Here is a 26,363-nt window from a genome sequence, read left to right on the forward strand (position 1 = left end):
TCCACACACACCTCACTTCCAGGCATGGGTATGCACAGAAACACACACACTTCATGGCACCGCTTCCTGGGGTTTTCCAGACTCTGGATCTGGCTGCAGCTCATATCTGGAGCTTCTCCCCTTCCTCCAGACAGCCCAGGGCTAAACAGAATCCCCATGGACAGTTCTGAGAACCATCCCCTCCCTGAGGCCACCTGGCTGAGGAGCAGGTAGAGCCTAAAATCCAGCCCACATCCAAGTCTGCCGGGCACAGGGCTGTGTCTGTGGGGGGCCCTGGGTACCATCTGAAAACCCAGCTGTTCCAAAGGGCTCCCCAGGCCTCAGAAGCTGTATGAGGCACACTCAGGCACCCAGGCCTGGGCAAAGCATGGTCCTTGTTTGGGGTGTGGCCTCTCTGCCAGGACTTGGGGGTGGGAGTGTCTTGGGGGAAGAGGGAAGAGGTGGTGCAGGAGACATGTGGGAACCCGGACCTGGGAAGTTCCAGGCCTGTCTCTGGCTGCAGACGCACTGGGGTGGGCAACAGAGGGCCAGGGAGGCAGTTCCTGGAAGCGACAGGATGTCCCCAGCCCAGGGCTCATTACTGGGAAGGAGTAAGGATGCAGCAGAAGTGGGAGGGCTCCGGAAATCTGAGTGTCCTCACACTTGGGAACCACATTTCCTGCTGCTTCTCAGCTAGAAATGTCCACACACTCCACCCTGGAAAAGCAACCCCATGGGTGTGGTGTTCACAGCACTCCCAGTAGCCCCTTTCCTGTACAGGTGAGTCAGTGGGGCCAGGGCAGGTAGAACTTGGCCCAGGTCCCAACCCTAGAGATGGGCCTCTGGTCTCCTGTCTCCCAGCCCAGGGTCTTCCAGCCTGTTAGCGCCTGCCAGGAAGAGCTGGGGAGCAGGAACACGGGCAGACTCTCATCTATGAGTTTCCCCTGGGGCCCTGGAGGGTCTAGGCTGATCTTCACCACTCCCTACCCCTGGTCTGCCCCCGACACCTGCATAGAGGGGCTGCACATACATGCCCACGTGGGCATCACTGGGCAGAGCAAGGGGGGCCTGACGCCCTTCCTGAGGCTCCCTGACACCCTCAAGGTCATGGGAGTCCTGTGACTCTGTGAGTCCACATTCAAGTTTACTTCTGCCAGGCATCTGGGATGGCCTTGGGTCACCAGTGTCATCTCAACTCTTCCCTACACTTTAGAAACAGCTGCCTTTTTATTTGCCAAAATGTCTTTACAACTTGAGTTGTTTTTTGTTTGTTTTTTTTTTTTTTTTTTTGGTGGGGGTTGGTGGCAAGGACTTGGACCTTTTAGATTCCACCACAAGTAAGTACCTAGTTTTAGGGCTCAATCCAGCTTGCTCACGACTCTGTGCTGTGAGGGGAGCGTGGGCTGGGGGTCAGTGGTCGGAGCTCTAGGCCTGTGTTTGCCACCACCTGGCCTTGTGAGCTGGGGCAGCCCCCCACCTCTCTGCTCCCTCTCCCATTCCTGTAAGATGTATGTGCCTCATTACCTCCCAGCATGTGGAGAATTATGAGGATCAAATGAGTTCGTGTGGCCGCCCATTAGTGCCCCTATGATGCACGTCACCAAGAAGGAAGCCAGTGGGTAATGAAGGAGTCGTCTTGCTTATTGTGTTTGTCTCGTTGATTTCCTCCCGCCTGGCAATACTTAGAAATGCTTTCTTTCCAGCATTCTGGAGTCTGGGGAGGGGGAGTAAGGTGTGAGAGGGATTAAGGGGTGAAGGGGAGACAGCAGTGGAGAGGGCCCCAGATCTCTGTAGGCTGCCCAGAAGCCGGGCCTGGTGCCTGCAGAGCCAGCAAGCACAGTGAGCCACTGGGTCTCTGGGGGTTTGACTCCCCACCCCACCCCCTACTAGTCCATGAGCCCCTGGGCTCCTGCAGGTGCTCAAGACCTCTACCCTTCTGCTGTGGGTCTCAGCCATTCCTGGGACCAGTGAGGGAAGGGGGATTCTCTCTGGGTATCTCATCACTCCAGATGTTAGGACAGAGCCCCTGGACTGAGTCCAGGCCCTCCCTGCTCTGTGGGAGCCTGTTGTCAAGGCTCTACCACTGACATCTCACCAGACAGTCATTATTAACCCAATTCAATGCTGAGAAAACTAAGGCTCAGACTTGTCCAAGGCCACACAGAAAATAAATGAGAGAGCTAGTCCATTCCCTTTGCCTTAATATGTCCAGTCCATGCCTTTCAGATGCTCATGTTCCTGGATTCCCTTAAGCCTTCCAGGAAACAATTAAATACCCCTGCTGGATTGGAGGCTGCTAGGCTCCCAATAGCCAGGAGCAGGGAGGCTGAGCTTCTGAGGAAACCTACGGTGTCATGGCTTAAAGTTCAAGGTCCTCACAGCCACCCCTGGGGAAGGAAGTATCTGGCATTACTGAGTTTTTCATTTGAAAGCAGTTTGCCAGAACCTGCAGAATTTGCAAAAGGATGACAGGAGGCCTTTGTGCTTATAAAATCCTAGAAATGCTTCCCCAAGCCCTCAGGCAGGAGCAGACCTCACAGAGACATCATGGAGGCACTGAGGAGTTGAACACAGTGGCTGCCATTCTTCTTTCTGCCTTTCCTCCAAGGACTTACTGTGTCTAGCCTCCATCAGTCCTGCTGTACAACTCACCCTCACACCTCCAGTCTTACAAGCAGGGAACTGATAAAGGGAGCTCAGAACTTGGCCAATCCGTCCTCCCCAGCTTGACAGACAAAGAGATCAAGGACCAGAGACAGAAGTCTGCTTGCCCAAGGATACACCGCAAGTTAATAAGAGAACAGAAAACTAGAGGTGGGCTTGCCAGGGCCAGCGCTCCCTGAGTGACCCTCAGGAGCACATCCATCTATGGAAACTGGGATTTGGAAGGTCATGAGTCTCAAGGTCACACAAATGGTTTCACTGTGTCTTCTTTGATTGGATCCTCACAGAGACCCTTTGGCAGGGTCTGGTGGGTTCCAATTTGGAGAACAGAAAACTGGGACCCAGAGAGGACTTACAGTGCTCTACATGTAAAAGGGAAAAAGGGGTAAATTTCAATTCTGCTTGGCAAATACGATATAGCACCTACTGTGTGTCAGGCACGGTGCTGGGGGCAGGGGACTAGGGAGAAGGACAAGCTTGGCCCCTGCCCTGCCCAGGTCTGACTACAGTGGGGAGGGGGGATCCTCATCCTGGCATTTCCATGGGTCAGCAGAGGGACAGGCCTAAGTACTGGAGAGTAGGAGGGGCATATGACCCAGCGGAAATCCCCTGTTCTGGAAGCACCCACCCCACCCCCAGGTGGGGGCAGAGGGGTAATCAAATTTGCCCCTACCCTCCACCAAACCTTTCAATCCAACCTCCTCTTTCCATCAAGGACCAGAGGACAGTTGGAGGGGCCAGAGCCTCTTCTCTGCAACCTTTCTGCCCCTTTGCTTCCCCTGCCACAGGGAGGGCTGGCTAGAGCGTGCACCTTGGGGTTGGAAGACCAGGAAGCTCTGAGTTCAGACCCTGGCTCCGACCCCTACTGCTACATGGCCCTGGACATGCCCCTTCCCTGTCTGAGCCTCCATGTCCCAGACAGTCAAGTGCCCAGTGCCAGCTGCCTAGCTGAGAGGAGTGTGTGTATGTGTGTGTGTGTACACACAAGCACACATGCAAGATCTCTGGGAGCTGAAATTCACAGTGACCAGGTGGGAGGGAGCAGCAACCTGCCTTCCCAGCTGCCCTACCCCATGTGGCCTGCAAGGTTGCTCAAGCCAGATTTGAGAATAGGTCTCAGCACTGTCTGAGGCCTCTGAGGCCTGCTGCCCTCACTCCCACTGCTGAGAGCAAGCTTGCTCATTCCAGGCACAGAGCAGCTGTTGTGACCTGCTTTCCATAGTGGGGGTTGGGCAGGGGATCAGCTTGCCCTGATTTTCTGAGCCCTTGGGCCCCTTCCTGCCCACTGCTCTGAGGGACCACCTTTCTGAGGTGAGGCCCTCCTAGAGCTGTGCTGAAGGGAAATTTTAAAATAGCCTGGGGCCATCTCTGGAGGAGGGAAGAAGAGCCCACCTGGGGCAGGAATGCATGAGTCTCAGAGCTCTGGAAGCTGCTGGCTGGGCCTGAGAGCCAGGGAGGGGAGAGGATGGAGGAGAGCAGTGAGAGCGGTAAGGAAGGTAGCAGGTGCAGGAAGGCTGCCGGAGGAGCGTGTACAGAGGGCCCAGGGCCCAGACACCAAGTCCAGTCTTCACCACACACCTAGCCAGCTGATGCTCCTCATCCTACCTGCTTCACAGAATGCAATAAGGGTAAAATGAAGTCCAAACATAAGTTGAGTCAGGAACTCTGGGATTATGGCCCAGCCAATTGGCTTTTAACAAGCCCACTGGGAGATTCCGATACAGGTTCAAGTTAAGGACAACTGTTATGGATATTACAGACAATCAGAGCCTCTTAAGTCCAACTCATTTGTGTGAGGTTTGCTAGTGCCCTTGCCCTGGTTGCTAGCATCCCCCTGAGAGGCAGGGCACGAAGTGCTGGATCCTCCTGATGCCTTGGTTTCCCACTGAACGGGGGCAACTAGCCTCAGGGCCTCAGGGTAATCCTCTTGTGGTGCTGGGAGCCAGGCAAGGCCTACCTCCAGACTAGAGATATTCCATGGAGGAATGGCAGACAGAGGAGCTGGTACTTATGTTCTCATCCCAGAGCTGTGTTCTCAAGGTCTGTGTGTTTTCAAGCAAGTCACTTTACCTCCCCGAGCCTTGCTTCCTTTATCTGTGTTCCTATTTTATGGAAGATACTGGCACCTAGACAGGTGAAGTTAAATATTCAGACTCTTGAGCACCTCCCAGATCTATGCTTACTTGAGGTTTAGCAGAACAGGTGTTCTAGGGCTCCTGGAACCAGCCTGACCTGACACTGCTCAGTGCCAGGTGACCAAGGTCTGCAACCAGAGTCTGTCACATCCAAAGGGATAAACCCCTGTGGTTTAAGAATTGGGGAATTGGGGCTACAGATGACCAGTAAGGAAAAAAGTGAGCTCTTGAGGAGGTGTGAGAACAAATCATGTGTTATTATAATAAGAATTCTTCCAGACCAGTAATGAACATGGCTGAGCCATCAATGGCTTACATTTAGCTGTTTTGTTGTTTGCAAAAAATTTCTGGGTCTTCATTCAAAATGTATCTAGAGTCTTTTTTTTTTTTTCCAAAAGGACTTGGCTATTAACTATAATAAGCAAGGCTAAGGGAGCTGTATAGTGGGTGTGCTTTATGGGAATAAAGATGCTAATTATAATAACTAGCATTTACTGAGCAGCTACTATGTGCTACCTTCCAAGTTTCTTAGTTTTATCATTCTATTAATTAGGTACTGTTATTATGTCCATTTATAGATGAAAAACTGTTTATTTGAAGACATTGAGTAATTTGCTCACAGCCAAAAAGTGAAAATGAAGGAGCTGGGATCTAACTCCCAAGACCATATGATCTCTACTGCACCTAGCTGCCTCTCCCGAAACCCTTACTCTGAGCCCCAAAGGCCCCTCCCTTGACTGTCCCTCTCCACAGGGTATGACTTTGCGGCTGTCCTCGAGTGGTTCGCCGAGCGGGTAGACCGCATCATCCTGCTCTTTGATGCCCACAAGCTGGACATCTCCGACGAGTTCTCAGAAGTCATCAAGGCCCTCAAGAACCATGAGGACAAGATGAGGGTTGTGCTCAACAAGGCCGACCAGATCGAGACGCAGCAGCTGATGCGGGTGTATGGGGCCCTCATGTGGTCCCTGGGGAAGATCGTGAACACCCCAGAGGTGATCCGAGTCTATATTGGCTCCTTCTGGTCTCACCCCCTTCTCATCCCTGACAACCGGAAGCTCTTTGAGGCTGAGGAGCAGGACCTGTTCAGAGACATCCAGAGCCTGCCCCGAAATGCTGCCCTGCGGAAGCTCAACGACCTCATCAAGAGAGCCAGACTGGCCAAGGTAAGGCTACCTCCGGGTAGATGGACACCCTGGGTGGGGTCACAGTTGGGGAAGGGTCAGCTCCAGAGCTAAGATGACAGCCCAGCAGGAAAGACAGTCCCAGATCATCTCTCAGCCTTCTGATTCTGGGTTGAGTTTCCATCTGCAGCCCTCCTCGCTATTGCCTGCCCACATGAGAATTTTCTGTGGCTACTGTCTCACGAAGGTCCTCCTTGCCAACTCTGGGACTGGGGACAGGATTATGTGGTGGTGGTGAGCACAGGCCCTGACATCAGATGGCCAGGTTGGAGCCTGGCTCTTCCATTTGCTAACTGTTTGATCCCCAACCCCAGCCAGGCCCTTAGTCTCACTGTCTGTTTCCTCATCTATAAAAGGTTGGATGATAAAGTAGGATGAAAGTAAAAAGCCTCATCATAGTGCCCGACATCTTCTGATGTGCTCGGAAATGTCAGCTATTGTTACTGTCCCCCTATCATCATCAACACCATGCCAACATTACCATCTCTATTATTGCTTTGACCACAATGGCTCTGCAATCTCACCTTTCCTGTGTGATCTAGAAAAATAGCTTAGCACTGCAAGTAACATGAGAGCTGGAGAGTGGAAGTAGACATTGAGTCAGAAGGAGGAGCAGGAGGAGGGGAGTGATGGGGAGAGATGGGTACGAGCCACCCTAAAAGACAGGAATGAATCATGGGTCTAGATCCAAAGGTTTCTCTGCCCCTATTTCTCAGGTCCACGCCTACATCATCAGTTCTCTGAAGAAGGAGATGCCCTCTGTTTTTGGAAAGGATAACAAGAAGAAGGAGCTGGTGAACAATCTGGCTGAGATTTATGGCCGGATTGAGCGGGAGCACCAGATCTCACCTGGGGACTTTCCCAACCTGAAGAGGATGCAGGTAAGCAGGGCCTAGGACTCCAGGACAAAAGACTCCAAGTAGCCAAGCAGTTTGAACATGGCGGAGTCCACCTGGGATGCCCATGTTGAAAACTCAACCCAGAATCAGAAGGCAAGGAACTGGCCTGGGTCTGCCCTTCCAGCCAGGCTGTCGCTGGTCCCACAGGTGCCATATTTGGGCCTGGGAAGAACACAGAGTCCCAGTGCTCCCTTAGGAGAGGTGTTACGTGATATTTGGGGGTCTGATACCTCCAGTTTTTGACCATCCCCAGTTACAGCCACCATGAGGCTTGGAATTCCCACCATGTCACATAAAATGGGACAAGTTGCCTGACAAAGGCCTTTCAGGGCTTAAGTTTGCCTCTCGATTCCCCCTTGGGAGCAGCTTGGGACACAGCCACAGAGAAGTCCATGCAGGAGCTTGCCATCTCGGGCGCGCACTGAGGGACCTTCTCTTGGATTAGGATCCACTCCTGTGGTTTCTCATGTTATTCCCCAAAGGCATCCTCTGAGGGAGGCCTTGTCCTCCTGTACAGATGAGGAAACCAAAGTTTACAAGGCAGCTAACGAACCTACCTATGGTTTTCTGAGTGCAATGTTCACATGGGCTGTGGGTAGGAAAGCCAGGAGCTCTGCCCAAGGTCCTAGCAAGAACGCGCTATATCATGCTAACTGGATCCTCTCTGAACCCATCTTGTCTTCTCTAAACGGAGGCTGCCAAAGCACACGCTTTGCAAGGATGTTGTTATGTCATTAGGATGAGGTAATATTTGAAGGCACAGCCTGACTCAGCCATACACATATAGCAATCCAGTCACCATCCAGAAGCTGGGTGATGAACACAAGGGATCTACCTCCTGTACAATTTTCTAACTACTTGTGATTCTTTAGTTATTTCAAAATACAAGTGTTGTGATTTTGTTTTTAAATAAGGGAGTCAAAGACAAAAAATAGCAGCACACGTGGTCGTGATACTCTTGCTGATGTAGCAGTTTCTCAGGTGAAGATGAGAGTTTCAGAACCTCGCTATAGTCCCAAATAGACATTTTAAGTTTCTTATATGATAAAAGAAAAAGGAAAATATACAGACATTTAAAATCTGCATTTTTCATGTAGCCATTCATTCCTGTAAGCACTTAACCAAGAGCCGTCAGTCATTTCAGAATTGCTTCAGTGCAGTTTGGGCTTCTCAGTCAGCCTGACCTGAAGCTCCTCAACTTTGAGTTCCACCTGTAAGCAAACATTTGGAAAGAGGACAGTTGAAATGAAACATTCACCCCCTTTTTAAGGTGAGGGATCCTTTTGCAACATAAAAACGTTTCACCTTTTCATTCATTGGTTTACCAGTGTGACGTCTGGGTCTGTTTTGGGTGTGCCAAACAAATCGTGTAAACGGTGTCTTATGAGTAGGGGTTGGGGGGAAGCATATGTGTACAGAGATGGGAGCACCCACCAGGCCCCCTGGAAGATAGTGGCACTCCTTGTTAGAAGCCCACCAAACGGAGCTAGAAGTGAGCAGGCAGACAGAAGAGGGAGGAGTAGAAAGGGCCTGACTGCTCTCCACACTCTCTCACATTCCTCCCTGCCCTGGAAGGGAGGCGAGAAATGTCCAAGCTAATACTTGCTCTTGACGTGTAGCTGTGGGTGTTTTCTGAAGTTTTCATCAATGAGCTGCATGTCCCTGAGACCGGCTCCTGTGTACTGGCCTCTGCCCAGGGTCCTAACATTGCTATGGCCAAAGCCAGTCACCCCTATAATTCACCCCTGTCACTCTAGAGGCCCACGAGAAGCTGGATATTCTAGACTCAGAATCTTTTAAAATCACAAAGACATGCAAAATGGAGCACATTTTACCAAGTGGGGTGGGTGTCAGGAAGGCAAGGAGGGTGGCTTTCACAAAATCGACACGCCTGTTCGTGTCTACCACACCAGAACCCTTGGTGGGAGAAGCTGATACTTGAAAATTCACTGCAGGTTAATTCCCATAAGCATCCTGACAAAGAACCCCTGGTTGGAGAGAACCGTTAGCCTCTGTTATGACTTGCTTTTTGTTGCCTGTGCCTCAGTGATTCCTTTCCTAAATGAGAGGCTGTGATTCACCTCTCAGAGGGGCCCTGGGAGTGAGTAGGGTCATTAATGCCATCAAAACTCCTTCCACATCTCCATCCTTATTGATGTTGAGACCTCCATGGCCAGTCCCAGGGAGGTGGAACATTCCAGAACCACCATTCAACAGCCACAAAGAATTTAAAGAGAAGTTTCTAGAACAACATTAAAGGAAATCCAAATAAATGGATCATTTGTTCAATCCCCTTCCTTCTCTGGCCCCTACCACTGTTCTCTCTCCTGACAACTTCCACCATCACCCAATGTGCCTTTTCCTCCCCTTTTCTTACATCTTTTATTATTTTGTGTGTGGCTCTTAGCCTCCAGGCCCAGGGCTGCGAGCACTCCAGTGTCAGTAGAAGGCAGCTTCCTTCACCAGGTGCAGGAGCTCCTTCCACTGTCTGCTGTCCTCAGCCTCTTTTCCCTCCTTCTTCCCAGGACCAGCTGCAGGCCCAGGACTTCAGCAAATTCCAGCCACTGAAAAGCAAGCTGCTGGAGGTGGTGGATGACATGCTGGCCCATGACATCGCCCAGCTCATGGTGCTAGTGCGGCAGGAGGAGATACAGCGGCCCGTGCAGATGGTCAAGGGCGGCGCCTTCGAGGGCACCCTGCAGGGCCCCTTCGGGCACGGCTACGGGGAGGGGGCGGGGGAGGGCATCGATGACGCCGAGTGGGTGGTGGCCAGGGACAAGCCCATGTACGATGAGATCTTCTACACCCTCTCGCCGGTGGATGGCAAGATCACGGGCGCCAATGCCAAGAAGGAGATGGTGCGCTCCAAGCTGCCCAACAGCGTGCTGGGCAAGATCTGGAAGCTGGCGGACATCGACAAGGACGGAATGCTGGACGACGAGGAGTTTGCGCTGGCCAATCACCTCATCAAGGTCAAGCTGGAGGGACACGAGCTGCCCAATGAGCTGCCCGCCCACCTCCTGCCCCCCTCCAAGAGGAAAGTGGCCGAGTGATGGGGGGTGGGAGGGGAGGGGGCACCGAGCAGGCAGGAGTTAGAGGGGTGGGGAGAGGCAGTGAAACACACTCGCACACACTCACATACACACGCACACAGACCTTAAGAATCGCACTGCAGCTGAGGGGACAGTGAGCCCCCAGCATTCCAGGCTGCTCTTTGTTTGGACACATCCGCAAGTTCTCAGCATTGGTAGAAGCACACGAGCACTCCTGGCCCAGGTTTCAAGCCCAGGTCTCACCCCTGTCTCCCTCCCATCCCTGCTACCCAGAGACTTGCCTTCTCCCTCGGAGGAGGCTGTGCACAGGCCGCAGATGGTCCACCCACCCCAGCTCCCCTAGTGGCTCTGAATCTGAGCAGATGGAAAGGCTTTTCACTTAATAAGCAATTCCCCTTGTTTTCTGTGCTTTGGCTTCCCAATGTGAGATCTGGTCCAGGACTAAGAGATGTGAGGGAAGGGGGCAGCTGCAGGGAGGGGAGGGCAAAGCCAAATTCTCTGGGGGAACCGGACCTCATACTTGAAGAGACATGGATGCTGAGCTCTGGGCTGTCAACCTTGGACTTTGTCTTCCTGCGCAAGCCTGGCTTTGAACTCAGCGGGCACTTCATTTCAGAGAATCCCAGAACCAGGGAGAAAAGAGAATCTTTCTGCGGGAAAGAAAGCAAAGAAACTGCTCTCCTCTCCTCAAAGTCATCAGGGTGGTTTCATTGCACATTTTCTGAGATTCGTGTTTTTCTACCTGGCCTCTGGTGTTCATGCTCATTCTCCATTCACTTTTACCAGCCACTCCTGTGTCCGGCACATTATATATGTCGTCCCACATGGCCCTCAAGCTCAACCCCCACAGAAGTATGCACAGCTCTCCCGCCTCCCATTTTGCAGACAAGCAGACTGACACTCAGAGGAGTTTAGGTGACCTTCTCAAAGTCACGGAGGTCACCTGTGATGGACGGGGACTCAGTGCAGGGCCTCAGGTGTGCAGTTTCCCCGGGGCATCAACCCCGCCCCCCCCACCCCCTCCCAAAGCCGGCTGGCCAGGGGAAGGGTGGTCAGCATTGGATGGGCCAGCATCTGTCACATCACAGAAGCAACCTGTGCCTTCTGGCTCTGTGCCCCGTGTTCCCAAGCCACAGAAGTCTGGCACCCCAGCGGAGAGTGGGTCAGCCTACTGGATGTTGTTCGTGCCTGTCCCTGCTCCGCCTCCCCCCCAGTAGCTTGACTCATCCTAGCTCGGTGTCAGCCACTGACTCCTACAAGCGAGACCTCATGCTTATTCTCAGAAGGCCAACCAGAGAGGTGTGAGGTGGGGTTTCCTGCAGGCCCCCCTGTGACTCTGCAGTGTCCCTGGAGAATCCCTACACTCAGAGCCCTGCCCCTTGGCTTGCTTCATGGCCCCTGGCCCAGTCACTTTCTTTGCTATGCCCCAACTGTGGTGGAAAACAAAATCAAGTATAACTTATTTTATATCTATGGTCAGACTATAGAGAATATTCTATGTATCTCTGATGTGCTTACTACTGCAGAGCGTTCGTCACTAGTATTCATGTTAATACAGCGCATTTATCCTTTGGTACCTGCTTGGCTGTTACCTGGGGATCCGGGTGGTGTCCTGGCAGCAGATGGAGCCGCCCATAAGCAGTGTCCATGTGCAGCATCATCTGGTCCAGTGATTGCCCAGGCCGACCCGCCACTCTGGCATGGAGGTGGTCCCCAAACTTTTGGGGCTGCCCTCTGCATCCACACTTCTCTTTCACATACAATGAGGGGCAAGGCAATGAGGTCTAATCTCTAATTCCCGACTGCCAAGGCCACCTATCTGTGAGCTGGAGGAGCTGGGACGGGGACAGCAGAAGGAGGCAGTGTCTGTATTTTAGAAGAAAGGGCCATGTCGGAGTCCCCTCTCACCCACCACTGGACACAATCTCTACCTTCCTCCTCTCTACCTCTCCCACCGCTTCCTCCTCAAGACCACATCCAGAGCAGATCTGTAAGCATGGGTGTTCCAGGCCAGCTCTCTCCCCACCTCCGTGGAAGAGGAAATGAGATACCTCTCCAAGGGGCAGCAGGCAATTAAGGGACACTTCTATGGGGCTGGGGTTTCCTACAGGCCCCCCTGTGACTCTGCAGTGTCCTTGGAGAATCCCTACAACTCAGCGCCCTTACCCTTAGCTTGCTTCATGGCCCCTGGCCCAGCTCTGACTGCAGCTGCCTCAGATTACTGATCTGCAGTCTTCAGGGATCTGGGGTATCCCATGCCTCAGCCTGGGGACCATTTATGGAAATCAGACATGTCAGAGAAGGTGAGCAGGCAAGGCTTCCTAGACACCCACTGTCCTGTCGAGTGACAGACTTCCCCACCCTCAGCCTGGGCCATGGAAATCACCAGGTGGGAAGTACAACACTGCACCTCTGGCCAGGGAAGCTTGTCCCTGGTGCCTAGAAACTATAGCATAAGCAAAGGTAGTCTCATGCAGGGGCCCTGTTGGCCCACCCACTCACCCATCCACCATCCATCCATCCTTTCTTTTACTCAGAAGATACTGAGAATCTACAGAAAAGGCCCTAGGTGGCAACAGACTTTCATTCATTGTGCCATTCAAAATTACTTAATAAATACTATTTGGGGCAAGTCCATATAGACTGATCAAATCAAGTTCTGGCTCTCAAAGAGCTCACAGCCTAGCTGGGCAGTGAGGCATTTATACAAACATTTATAACATAATAAGGGGCCCAAAACAGGCACAGCAGGGGTTCATGAAAGGCAGAAATGGCTTCCAGTAGGGGAGAGGGTCAGGGTGGATGCTTGAGCTTAGCCAGAGAAACCCAGGTCTGCCCCTTGTGCCTATGGTCTTGCTCCCCAATCCAAAAGCAAAATTTTTATGCAAAAGTAAATGCACAGCCTCCGCAGCCCATAAAATCCTGATAAACCAAGAAGCACTGATGTATTCAAGAAAAGCATGATCAGAATTTTTGTCTCTGGGGACTGTGCTGGTTTTTCACAGGCCATTTTTAGTAAAATTTTTTATCAGTGTCTAAAGTTGAAATTTTTAGTGTCCCAAGGAAGAGAAAAATGGTGAGCGGGGAATGTAAATTATCCCAGCTGCGTGATGAGGGCCCTGGTGGTGTAGGGAACTCAGCTCTCCCTCTCCCTGCCCCTGGACCGCTGGAGGTCACCAGGACTGTCCACCAAGTTTGGTTTTCTGGTCCTTCTGGCACAGGTGAAGGCCAAACTTTCTACCCGCTGATGTTGGACAAGGACATGACTTACTTGGGCTAGTGAAACATGAGTGGTAGCCCCTAGTCCCTTCCCTGCAGAAACAAGTGTGTCGTTAGTCACATTCTACATTTCCCCCCTTGCTGGGCCTGCCTGTGTGAGCAAGTGTGAAGGAAGAGGTTTGGTCAGCCCAAGTCCCTGAAACACTGAAATCCCCACCAGACTGCACTGAACAGGTGGCATGAACAAGATATAAATCCTAGTTACTTTAATGTTATGGGCTATTAGTTACCCAGCATGAACTACCCTGAGACCATCATGAGCAACACACCTGGCAGGTTCCTACAATACTTGTCTGCTGAGCAAGTGTCATGGGGAGGAAGTTGCCGAGGAGACTGAGTTCCTAGCTTTTCGTACACCAAGATCACCTGAAGCTGAAGGTGTGGGTGATGTGCACAAAGCCATTTAGTGTCTCAACCATCTCCTGCAATGTCCCAGACCCCAACTGTTCAACCTCACTTTTTTGTAATTGCAATAAAATACATATGACATAAAAGTTCCCATCTTAGCCATTTTTGAGTGCAAAGTTCAGTGGTATGAAATAACTTCTAATTATTGTAGACAACACTTTTTAAGTTGAAGAAATTTGCACTCATGGAGTCCAACAGTGCTAGGACGTGTCTTCCATCATCAACACTGGGAAGAAACTAGGCGTGTGTATACCCAGAGCTAAACAGAGGGTGTATGGGTTGGAAAGAGAGAAAACAGGAATCCCAGACTCCCTTGAAGCCAGGTTTAGGACGTGATGTGATTTTAGGTTCTGCCAACAGGACATCTTACCCCTAGTGTTCTAGTCAGTGATTAGTTTTTTTTTTTTTTTATTATTATTTACTTATTTGTTTGTTTTGTCTATACAAGCACTGGGCACAGTCAGAAGCGCGGGAGGGTGAGAGAATTCACCAGAGCCAGAGCGGGGAGCAGAGCAGGCAGAAGGACCCAAGTACACTGCTGAGGGGAGCAGCGGGCGGCAGGAGAGGTCTGCGCGCCATGTGGGACCCTCCTCCCGTGGCCGGGGAGCAGCCGGGGATCGAACTGGCACTGCAGAGGCTGCGGGCAGCTTCACAACTCAGCGCTCAACCGCTACGCCACCGGGGAGGCCCAGTGATTAGTTATTAACAATAAATCAGCCTAATATGCTCATGGGGCATTTGCTGAAGCAGATCACACCAGAGGCAGACCCAGCAGGTATTACAGCACCATCCTAGCTTTTTGACTTTCTCTCTAAGCTTAAGAAGCTGGAGGCCTTGCCTGTGTGGTGGGTGGAGCAGAACCTGTGCTAGTGGGCAGCCCTGGAAGTGACCACATGTTTCTGAGTGCCCACAAAACCAGGGCGCTCAGCACTGCTGAGGCATGCAGAGCAACCCGGGTGCAGCAGGGGCTTCCTGGAGGGAGGGTGTGTGTGTGTGTGTGTGTGTGTGTGTGTGTGTGTAGGAGACACTGAAGCCATTCTTGCTGGGTAAGTGAAGAGGGAGAGCTTTCCAGAGAGAATGATGGCTGGGGAATTTTCAAAGTAATAATTCCTTTCTAGGAATCCAGAGCATACGTCTGTACACTTAGACCACTTGAGACCATAAAATAAGGAAATGTTAAATACAGCAGTTCTAGTACCTTCTTTAGCGTTTCCTAAGAGGTGGCTCTCCTCCTCTCCCGCCCCCCTCCTCACCAGGCAGCCCCTCTGCAGGACAGCTTGCCCTCTGGATCATATCTTCACCCTAAATGCCTCCGGGGCTTCCTTGGCCAGATGAGGCAATTCTCCTCATTCCAGAAAATCCTCTTCCTAGGGATCAGACCCTGGCATGAAACTGGAGAGTCCACTGCATGGAAGTCAGCTGATGCTTCTCACCCCGAGCAGAGTAACTGTCCAGCTGAGCATCTGCAGCTTGTCCTCCTGATGACCTGACGTGTTCAAGGCCACAGGAAGTGAGGCCTGAGATAACAGTAGCCCTGAACTCAGCAGTGACATTTCCTGAAACTTCTCAAGATGAAGAGAAAATAAGCAAGTGGGCTCTGAGCTGCACCCCTTGACCATGTGTCACTCCTCAGCCCCAGGGATTGGCTTAGTCTCCAGTTGGCATCCAGGCCTGGGTAAAAGAAGTCCACAAGCCACACCAACCTACCTTGACCGGGTAATAACAAAAACCCTCAAGCTAAGATTTCCAACCCCCAACTTAAATACTCCACCCAAGCAAATGTAATGCCTCCACCATCATCCCCTCCATCTGCAAATCCCTAAGACTTTGGGGGTCTCCCTTCTGCTGTCACCATATAACATTGTCATTCACACGCTTGTTGAATTCTGCCATCCGGATAACAAGTTCCTTAAGGGCACAGAATGTACTCAGCGCAGAGCTGGACTGGACGCTGAAGGCCTGGCCCCTTGCCTCAACCTGGAACTCTTGTGAAGGATCCGCCCAGCTCCGGGGCTCAGCTGAGCTCTGCTGGGTGCATTGCAGCCAACTGCTCCCTCCGCCTACTCAGGCCTTCCCCTCCACAAGTATTAACCCTACAGCTGTCTCTAATAAACTTCCTGCATGCTAAACTCCACCTCTGAGGCTGCTTCCCAGGAAGCCCAACGCTCCGTAGAGGACCTGGCCAGTGAGTGCTGCTAGATGAAAAGTCACTGGCAAAACTGGCAGCCTGTGGGGTCCAGGTTAGTTAATGAGACAGACGGGAGCAATGACCTGGCCATGTAAGTGCCACATGGCTCAGCCCCTTCTTGGCAGCTTCACTATACTTCCTAGCAAAGCCCCAGTGATAGGATGAGATATTTTTTTGCTGTTGCAGATTTGGAGGATATAAAAGAAGATCAGCGGGTGACAAAGAACCAGGGCAACAAAAGAAGGTCTGATGGGGTCAGGTGACCCACAGCTGGTGTCCACATCCAAGTGGCCATGCACTGGTCACAGCTGCCAGGAACCCTGAAGGACCCTGCTGTCTAGAGAGCAGAACAGGCAAGCAGTGCCCCTCATGGAATGAGCTTCCTAAAACCTATTCATGACTGTGTCTGGCCTACGTTATAGAAATGCAGAATTCCAGACCCCGGAAATCACGTCCACCCAGCCTGAGACACCCACCTGGGTTCTGTCCTGCTGTGACTGTCCCTGGACAGCCTTATGTCCAGACCTACCTTCTGGACACAGCCTCTTCAAGTGATAGCTATCTAGTTACTGCACCACTGTGCCTCATGCACCTCTACAAAGACTTGCACCTGTAAACATATTAGAGCCATTCTAACATGAGTCAGTCCCCAGAGAATATACAACACTAAGACTGAACCCCAGTGTGGCTGTGAGTGGTAATGACATGTCAGGGAGGCTCATCCATGGTAACAAATGTACCATTTTGGAGCTGGAGTTTGATCGGGGTAGGGGAGGGGCAGGGTTTCACTGGGGAGTCTGTATGTCCTCTTAACTTTGCTGTGAATCAAAAAATCTAAAAATAAATCTTTTTAATTAGAAAAGAAAGAGATCAAGGCACTCTCTGAATACACGAAGCTCTGCATCTGTACGCAGCCGGAAAGGAAGTGTCATCAGCACAAGCTCAGGGGTCGCTGGCTTGGGCCTTCTGGCTCCTTCTGTCTTTTCTCTTTTAGACAAAATGAAATCAATGAGCACGGGGCATTATGAGGGGTTGTTCTGAGTTGGAGACCAGATCTACAGTTTCCTCATCTTTAGCTCATCTGGAAGCACTTGGTTTCCCTTATCCCCAAATCCCCTTCTCAGCCCCCCATTTCAGTTCTCTTGTTGAGGGCCTCCCTCCCACCATAGCCAAGCTTTGAGATCATCATGTCCCATCATTTCCCTCTGTTGCTGGGTTCACTTGATCCACACATGGAAAAAATATAACCCAGATGACTTATTGTTGAAAGAAAAGCAGATAAGCCACAAGAAGGGAAAGAAGGTTTTTTTTTTTTTGCAGCTCAGGAAATGCAAGTCTTTAGATAAGTCTTAAAAAATGAACTCTTTCATTTTCTTCCAATGCAAAACTAAAATCTCCCTTGAAAACCAAATGTGTCATACGTGTGTGTCCTAAGCCATTGTCACTTTTTTAATAAAACATGGATGGAGAGGGGGGAAATGATCCATTTCAGCCTACCTCCTTCCCTGTGAATATTAATTAAACCAGGATGAAAGGTAAGATAATCCATCCACTGCCCTTCCCCCAGCTCTTCCTATCGCCTGCAAAGATTTCTTACAAAGTTATTTCAGTTATTGTGGTTTCTGGCCTTAATCCAATGTTTTTGTCAAAGCATATCTTGGGAGCAATGAAGTGTCTCTAGGGTTTTAGCATCCGTGTGTGTGTATGTGTGTGTGTGTGTGTTCTTGTGTATTTGTTGATACCTGGTTTTGTGCTGTCTCTCCAGTGGTGTTTCATTGTGGAGTGTATGGAATGTACCTGAGAACAATTTTGCAAAACCCCATACCCAATCTTTCCTATCAAGTTTCTCTTAAGCTGCTCCAGCTTTGCAAAGTTGACCTTGAAAAGTGCCTCCAGCAGAGCAATTTGAAGATTTGGGGAAGGCTTACATATTATCACACAGTTAGCTCTTTCAGCCATCAAGCCCATGGCTAGCACCTCTGGCATATCACCTGGGCAGGTAACTGAGCACCCCTTTGAATCACATTTGTAAAATGCAGCTAATTAAACGCACTGTAATGAGAATGAAATGAGACATTGTCTAAAATGACCTAGCACAGAAGAGGCACCTTCCTCTACCTTCCCCTGGCACATGGGTGAAGGCCTGTGGACATCCCTCCTCCTGGGGCTGCCTGCTGACACACTGCTACAGAAGGCAGCTAGGGATCGAGCCCACTTGGCGTCACTGCTCCCCCTTTCAGCCCTGGCCACAAGTCCAATTGGCCTCCCCCTTGATTGTACCCACATATTCAGTGCCTAATAAGATGCGACCTGGCTCCCTATTACTGGTTTCAGGTGCCTTTGTTTTGTCTACCTGTGAAACTCTCAGCTACAGGGGGGCAGGCTTGAGTTCCCCATCCCTGTTGTTTCCTCCCAGAGTCCACCCATCAACTAACCACAGGCGAGCTCCTGGCACTGGGTGCATTGGCACATCGGCCCAGGCCAGTGAGTGGGGTCCCTGAAGGGCAGCCGCCAGCCTCGCACAACTGGGTGGATTGCAGCCCAGCCGAGGAGCCTGAGGCTCAGCCTGGGGATCAGAGGAGATTCTCCAGCACCCCATACCCAAAGCGTGTGCTCCTCTGTCCTCTGAAATTGAGGCATAAAGTGGTGACAAGGACAAACTTTGGAAAGCAAATGATGGCAACCGTTTACCTTTAAGACTCTTTTCCCACCTGGAGCTCCCCTATGCGCACTAGACCCCCAGAGACCTCATAAACCTCAACTTCTATGACCATCACTTACTTTCAGATCGGTTGTGAGATTTACCTCTGTGAGTACTAAAGCCTTCAGTTTGTATTCCAGAAACTTAGTATCTCCGGGACACTTTTGCCTTGTGCAGGAGATGAAGGCATCCAGCAGGACATGCTTATTCTAGCAAGTCAGCAGTTTCAAGTGGAAACCCCAAATCTACCAGGTGTAGCCTTGGGTGACTGAACATCAGTTTCTTCTCCTGTACTATAAAGGTAATCATGCCTCTACTACCAGAACTTGTATGAGGATTGAGGTTACTGATGATTGCTGCCATGTGCTACTTAACTGCATACCAGGCTGGTCTCCTTACTGACATTTCATTTAGACCCCAGCAAAAGGACCCCTCTAAGGTAAGAGCTGTTGACAGATGAGAAACTTAAAAGAGTTAAGACTGAGATGACACTTGAGAGATAAAGCACTGGCCCGAGGTCGCCGGCAAGGACTAGCAACAGGTGAACTTCTTAAGGGCTGCTGTTCTTACCTGCCTCTTGTCTTCTGTCTCTAACTGGGGACTTTTTATGGCTAGAGATACATTTTCTACTTGTTTGATAGCCTTTAAAAACACTAACAATACCCTTTGGGCTCTCCGAGCAGCACCATGGCAGTCAGCAAAAACAAGCGCCTTTTGAAAGGTGACAAAAAGGGAGCCAAGAAGAAAGTGGTTGATCCATTTTCTAAGAAAGACTGGTATGATGTGAAAGCACCAGCAATGTTCAATATAAGCAATATTGGAAAAACGTTAGTCATGAGAACGCAAGGAACCAAAATAGCCTCTGATGACCTCAAAGGTCGTGTTTTTGAAGTGAGTCTTGCAGATCTGCGCAATGATGAAGTTGCATTTAGAAAATTCAAGCTAATTACTGAGGATGTTCAGGGCAAGAGCTGCCTGACTGACTTTCATGGCATGGATCTTACCCGAGATAAAATGTGCTCCACGGTCAAAAAATGGCAGACCATGATTGAAGCTCATGTTAATGTCAAGAATATGGATGGGTATTTGCTTCATCTTTTCTGTGTTGGTTTTACTAAAAAACACAACAATCAGATTCGGAAGACCTCTTACGATCATCATCACAGGTCCACCAAATCAGGGAAAAGATGATGGAAATCATGACCCAAAAGGTGCAGACAAATGACTTAAAAGAGGTGGTCAATAAATTGATTCCAGACAGCATTGGAAAAGACATAGAAAAGGCTTGCCAGTCTATCTACCCACTCCATGATGTCTTTGTTAGAAAAGTAAAAATGCTGAAGAAGCTCAAGTTTGAATTAAGAAAACTCATGGAGGGCCTCCCCGGTGGCGCAGCAGTTGAGCGCTGGGTTGCGAAGCTGCCTGCAGCCTCTGCGGCACAGGTTCGATCCCCGGCTGTTCCCCAGCCACCAGAGGAGGGTCCCACATGGCGTGCAGACCTCTCCTGCCGCCCGCTGCTCCCCTCAGCAGTGTACTTTGGTCCTTCTGCCTGCTCTGCTCCCCGCTCTGGCTCTGGTGAATTCTCTCACCCTCCCGCGCTTCTGACTGTACCCAGCCCTTGTATAAATAAATAAACAAATAAATCTTTAAAAAAAAAAGAAAAGAAAACTCATGGAGCTACATGGGGAAGGCAGTAGTTCTGGAAAGGCTACTGGTGATGAGACAGGTGCTAAAGTTGAACGAGCTGATGGCTATGAACCACCATTTCAAGAATCTGTTTAAAAATCAGAATTTCAGGGCCTCCCTGGTGGCACAGCAGTTGAGCGCTGGGCTGTGAAGCTGCCTGCAGCCTTTGCAGCGCTGGTTCAATCCCTGGCCGCCAGTGAAGTTCCCACATGGCGCGCAGACCTCTCCTGCCACGCCCTCTGCTCCCCTAAGCAGTGTATTTCATCGGTCTGCCTGTTCTGTTCCCTGCTCTGGCTCTGGTGAATTCTCTCACCCTCCCGCACTTCTGACTGTACCCAGTGTTGTATAAATAAATCTTTAAAATAAATAAATAAATATTAAAAATCAGACTTTCAATGATGACAAATAAAAAGTCAAATTTGAAAAAAACAACACTAACAATAGTTTAATGAAGGGTTAAAGGAATTTTTTAAAAGGGGCAAAGGGCTCAAACTCTTTAGGGAAGTAATAATTAGAAAATAAAGGTGTGAGATAATCCACATCCAGTTCCTCTACAGACCACTAGGAGAGACAAATGATTCTTCAGAGTTCTATTTAGACTTGTGACACAGGATACTATAAATAACTTAAATATCCAAGTTGTTGACTTTGTTCATGCTTGAGGTTTCTTATAATCTACCCGTTCATTAGCTGATGATTTTCGTGCAACTCTCTCTATTGCCACATTCTGCTCCTTAATTGCAAAAGAAAGATGAATGAACTGTCAATGAGTGAAAAGGCTCTTATCAGTTAGGAGGATATTTTTTTCCACATTAACAACATTCCCAGGACTTGGCTGGCTGGTCCTCACTTGTCCCCATCAAAGTTCTCACTGTACTATGAGAGCCTTGTAATGAGGAACTTGTTGATTAACTGCTTGGGAGTAAGGAGGATACAAATCAGGTGAGGAGTGAGCCTTCTCACCCCAATGTAAGGCCAAGAGCTCTTCTCCCAAGTCAAGGATGGGATATTTCCAAAAGCTCTAAAAAGTGAATCTTGCTCAAGGTACATCCAGAGTGATCTCCATGCTGTTAGAAAGAAATATTCCACCCCCAGGGTGGATCATGTGGCCCTCCTGCAAATTTACTTTATATAAAAAACTGAACTCTAGGCTGTCTCCCTGGTGGCACAAGGGTTAAGACACAACCTATGAAGCTATCTGCAGCCACTGCAGCATGAGTTCGATTCCGGCCAGCCAGGGAGCTACCCACATAGCACAGCAGAGCTCTCCTGACTCGCCCGCTGCTCCCCTCAGCAGTGTGCTTCGGTCAGTCTGCCTGTTCTGTTCCCCACTCTGTCTCTGGTGAATCTTCTCACCGCCACATCTCTGGCCTGTATCCCAGCTCTTGTATGCATAAATAAATAAATCTTAAAAAAAAAACTGAACTCTAAAAGTTGTGCATACAAACCAAAGGTGGCCAACTCTTTGGAAAACCTGCTGAAGTGGCAGCCCATCTTGGTGGAGTCCACACTCTCTGGTTTACCCCATTCCTACTCAGTCTACCTTGTGGATTGCATTACCTGCCTGGCTCTTGGAGGCATTTATGCAGATCAAGATCTGAACCCCGAGAGGTGCCCCAAAAAACAGAGAGAACAGTGAGACCATACTCAAGAAAGAGAAGCAATAGCTTCAGAGCAAGGAGAAAATTATCTCAGAACACAGAGGTGCTCGATGCAATGGAAAAGCCATCAAGAATGAAAGTTAGTGAAGTTTGATAGGGAAAGGGTCAGCAGCCTCCGGAAGGTGAGGGGACCTGGTGAAAGCATGGACTACAGGTGAAGAGATGTAGCAATCTCTAGACAGAAATGACTGGAATGGGTCCTCAAGGGGAAGCAGACCATTTAGCAAAGAGGTGTCACAGGGATGTCCACAGGCTAGGAAGGAGTCAGTAGAGGCAGCACCTTTTGGGTGACCTACTCTCATGGTTGGCCCAAGACTGAAGGGTCTCCTGGGATGGGACTTTCAGTATTAAAACTAGCAGAGACCCAGGCAAGTTGGAATGAGTTGGTCATTCTATAAAATGCAAAGGGATGGTATGGGGACGGAGCTAGATCTTACAGGATCCTGGAAGTGGTTGAAAGGTTAACCTGAAAAAGGCGAGTGGATGCTTTCTCTATACCAATTTATTCTGTTGAATAAATATCTGCACACCAAGATATTTCTTCTATTGCAATAGAAGAAATAGAGTAGTTACCCATGACTCTGGGTAACTGAAGTTCTCTAAGCTTCTATTCTCTTGTTTGTAAAATAAAATAAAGTGACCTTCCAGTGCCAGCGTAGTTGAACTAGAAGAAATAAAAACCGTTTGTAAATTCTTGGGCACATGACTAGCAGCACCAGAAGTAACCACTCAAAAAAAAAAAAAAACTCATAATGGAAAGTCAGTCTAAGTATGTGTCAAATGAATGAATAAATGAATGAATGCATAAATGGCTGAATGAACATGGACTTGCCAAGCTAGACCTGCAGAGAACCTAAAATCCAGCCAGTGCTAGCTAGGTATAAAACCAGGGTGAGTGGTCCCAGGCTCACACAGGCCAAAGTTTGAAGTAAGTAGGAAGTATGAATGCCAGGTGCAAAGCCACAGCCTCAGAGGAAGCCTCGTGTGGAGGGAAGACACTTGCCAGGAGATGCCTCCTCAACCCCAGGCCACGACTGGGACACACTGCATGCCAGGCCATCTTGAATCACTTACACACAGAGCCAGAAAATCTTAAAACTTAAATATACACAGGTCAAGAAGGCAGGTATGAGACAAGCGTGCTGGCGTGTGAACGGGAGAACACACACTCTTCTGGATAGAGGCATTTAAAAATGGGTGAAATACAAAACCTCTGACAGTCAAACAAAATACAAATGGAGAACCCAGCTCAGAGAGTAGAAGGGCCTGCTAGCTTGTGTAGCCCTGTTACTGAAATCTATATTTCTTAGCCAAAGGCAATGCATCCTCAGGACAGGAGGGGAGAGAGGAGCGGTTTTGGGGAACAAAGTTTGAACACAGATCTGCTCGTGACTCCCAGCTTAAGATGAACCCCAGCCCACGCTTAGCACCTACCTGGGCCTATTGCCCAGAGAAAAGTGTGATAAAGAATGAGCACGTAGGGCCTCCCTGGTGGCACAGGGGTGAAAGTCTCAGCACTGTGAAGCTATCGGCGGCCTGAGTTCAATCCCCAGCCAGGGAGATACCCACATGGTGCAGCAGACCTCTCCTGTCTTGCCCACTGCTCCCCTCAATGTATTTCAGTAGATCTGCCTGTTCTTCTCCCCACTCTGTCTCTGGTGAATCCTCTCACCCCTGCACCTCTGGCCTACACCCCAGTTCTTGTATGCATAAATAAAAATAAATCCTTGAAAAAAAAGAATATGCAGGTCCCCAATCTGAGGACATCATGCCCAGCTTGTTACACATTCAGAACAGATTGTTTAACCTCAGCAAGCCTCCATTTTTACATCTGTAAGCTGGAGAAAATGTCTATAACTAGAGAAGATGACATCTCTCCCAAAATGTGGAGCTCGTACTTCTGTAATGAGTGCAAATCTCCTCCCCTGAGTCTTATTACCTAGGTCTCCATGTAAAATAATGCATGCTACTCTATTAAGCTTGTCAAACTTGAAATAGAACATTTTTATTTTCCCTGAAAATAAAATGGTGCTTCCCATTCCAAGGCAAGACAAAAACAGGGCCATAAGTTAGGAGTGAAGACAATGACTCCGTTATCATCAGAAATGCACATTCCAAGATAATGCAGGTCCCACTTTCCAGGATCCAGCGGATTCCTCCCTCTTATAACCCTGTGGGGTGAGGAAGAGCTGGCGCCATCTTGGACCATAAATCATTTCCAAACAGTTCCTGGAGGGCACAAACCCCCAAGGCAGCACCTTCCACAAAGCTGAAGAATTTCCTGCCAAAACAGATAAGAATTTCCTGTTTTGCTTTTCATCATTACTTTAAATAATCATATTCAGAGTCTTGGAGGATGGTACGCAGCAGGGGCTGAGGGTGTATCATCTTTTCTGGATTAACCCAGGATGGTTGGGGCAGTTTTAGAAACCGCAAGTTGACTTCTAGACAAAATGCATGAAGTGACCAGCTGAGAACTGAGTCCTAACCAGAAAGAATGTTCAGATGCCAAGTTGGCCATTGTATATGCTCTGAGCACCCAGGTTTTGGGGGCTTCCATCATCCCACAGTAGAAACCTCACCCATGGAGGGCATCACAGTCAGAGCTGATGGGTTCATCACCTCCTTTAGCTTCTTCTCCTTGACTCTGAGGCACAGCCTCAGCATAAAAAGCAGGAGACGCACAAGTGACCCTTCAGAGAAGGACAGCTGATGCTTGGGGTCCCCCCTTTGTGCCATTGGACTTTTCCCAGACCGTTGACCATGACTCCAGACCAGACAGGAGTGTCCTCCTGCCACTTGGCTTAATTAGAGTTCAGAGGGGAGACCTGATCGCCTCCCAGGGATCCTGTTCCCTCCTGGGACGTTCCCTTAGAAGCAGGAGCCTCTTGGAGCAGGTCCTGGTAACTACCCAAATGCAGTCATTCATCGTTTATTCTGAGAAGTGTGTGGGTAGGCGATTCTGTCGTGTGAACATCAGAGGCTGGGACTGCGCACACCTAGATGGTGTCAACTCCTGCGTGTATGGCACAACCTGTAGGGACCACCATCCTCTATGCAGCAACATTGTCACGACTGTAAGTAGCCCCTTTAAAGCATCTGCAATTGCTCAGAAAGCACAGGCTGGGCAGCTCAGTGAGGCTCTCTGGGGGGCCTGGGGAATCAGACTTGAAATTTCACCCCAGGAGGAGGGCTCCAGCCCCACTACTCACTCCACAAGAGGGCCCCTCATTATGTCTAGAACTGTGTGCACATCTACCCCACCCCCATCCTGACCACCTTCTGGCGATGCCACCTCTTTCTTCCAGTGATTGAACCCAACACACCCTACTTATCCTTCGCCCTCCCTTTTCCTCCTTATCCATCAAACAGCACCAAATTTGAGCCACTCGTCTAGGATGCCAAGACCTGTTTTTTCCATGCATGGTCTTGCTTGCATTTGTTTTTCCCCTGCTTCTTCCTCAGGGCCTTATCACCTTCAGCCCCAAAGACAGCAGCACCTCCCACCTGGTCGGCTCACCCCTTCTTATTCTTATCACCCCTTCTCTAGCTAGCACCAGCCACACGCCACCTGATAAGCTCACAGACCTGCTCAGGAATTCCTGGGCCTAGCAGCAAGGCACAGCCCCTCCTCCTGCGTGATCTGGTCTCAGATCTCTCTCTTATTCCAACTCCCAGGCCTCTACACCTCAACCAACCCATTAAGTCAGCATTTTTGGTGCTTGTCACACCCCTGCTTCTACTCCTGAATCCCCTCCCCCACTGGATTCAGCTCTCTCCAATCTGCCTCGGTTGCAGCCTCCCCCATGTAGTCTTCTGTCAAGTGCATTCAAGTCAGCATTCCCACCCCCTGTCCCACACAGCTCTTGTGCTGCTTTGTCACTGTTAAGTGCCATGTAGGTGGTAGGGTTGTTGTCAAACATTTCAGCACCTCTCCCTTTCGGCAAGCAGTGGATGACATTGTGACTTGCTTTGGCCAAGAAAGGTAAGTGGAAAGGACCTGTATCGTTTCTGGTCAGAAGTTTTAAGTCAGTATATACTTTGCCACATTTTCTTCCCTGTGAAACAGGAGTACGAGGGGAAGCGTGAGTCCCTGTGACCCATGGTGACCATAGAAGGTGAGTGAGAATTAAATGTTTGCTTATTAAGCCCCTGGGATTTGGAGGTTATCACAGCAAAATCTAACTGTGCTGACAGTCCTACTCATGAGACCTAAGAGACCATCTACTCCCACCCCCTGTTGTGCAGAAAACTTAGGTTTCCTCAGGAGGAAGAGAAATGACTTGTCCAAGATGACATTAGTGATCTAGAGCTAAATTCCCCTAACTTCCTCTCACTGCTTCTTCCATGACACCACCCTGTAGGCTCCTTGAGGTAAGGAGCTAACATCAGGAGTCTGAGGATTGGCCCACACCATCCACTCCTGAGCTATGTGATGCTGGGTAAGTCACTCCTACACACAGGCCTCAGTTTCCCTCTTCTAGAATGAGAATGTAGGCCAGAAATTCCCTTGCAGCTGCCTTGCT

The 26,363-nt window shown here is 49.8% G+C and overlaps 2 protein-coding genes across 2 annotated transcripts in view; both read left to right on the plus strand.

The window, feature by feature from the left end:
• EHD3 (EH domain containing 3) overlaps window positions 1-9,914 on the plus strand; it is a gene marked incomplete at both ends in the record, with an annotated part of 28,507 nt that extends 18,593 nt beyond the window's left edge. Inside the window, 3 exons of the mRNA XM_084235187.1 lie at window positions 5,532-5,944; window positions 6,679-6,843; window positions 9,387-9,914. Coding sequence (XP_084091313.1) covers window positions 5,532-5,944; window positions 6,679-6,843; window positions 9,387-9,914 — 1,106 coding nt within the window. The remainder of the gene's footprint in view (window positions 1-5,531; window positions 5,945-6,678; window positions 6,844-9,386) is intronic.
• Window positions 9,915-19,100: 9,186 nt separating this feature from the next.
• On the plus strand, window positions 19,101-20,655 carry LOC311172318 (small ribosomal subunit protein eS1-like). The gene is given in 3 exon segments (XM_084235648.1): window positions 19,101-19,649; window positions 19,652-19,866; window positions 20,168-20,655. Coding segments are annotated over 3 exon segments (792 nt in total). The 5' UTR covers window positions 19,101-19,177; the 3' UTR covers window positions 20,273-20,655.
• Window positions 20,656-26,363: the final 5,708 nt, after the last annotated feature.

This window comes from Talpa europaea (genome assembly GCF_964194135.1).
Source record: "Talpa europaea genome assembly, chromosome: 6".
NCBI lineage: Eukaryota > Metazoa > Chordata > Mammalia > Eulipotyphla > Talpidae > Talpa > Talpa europaea.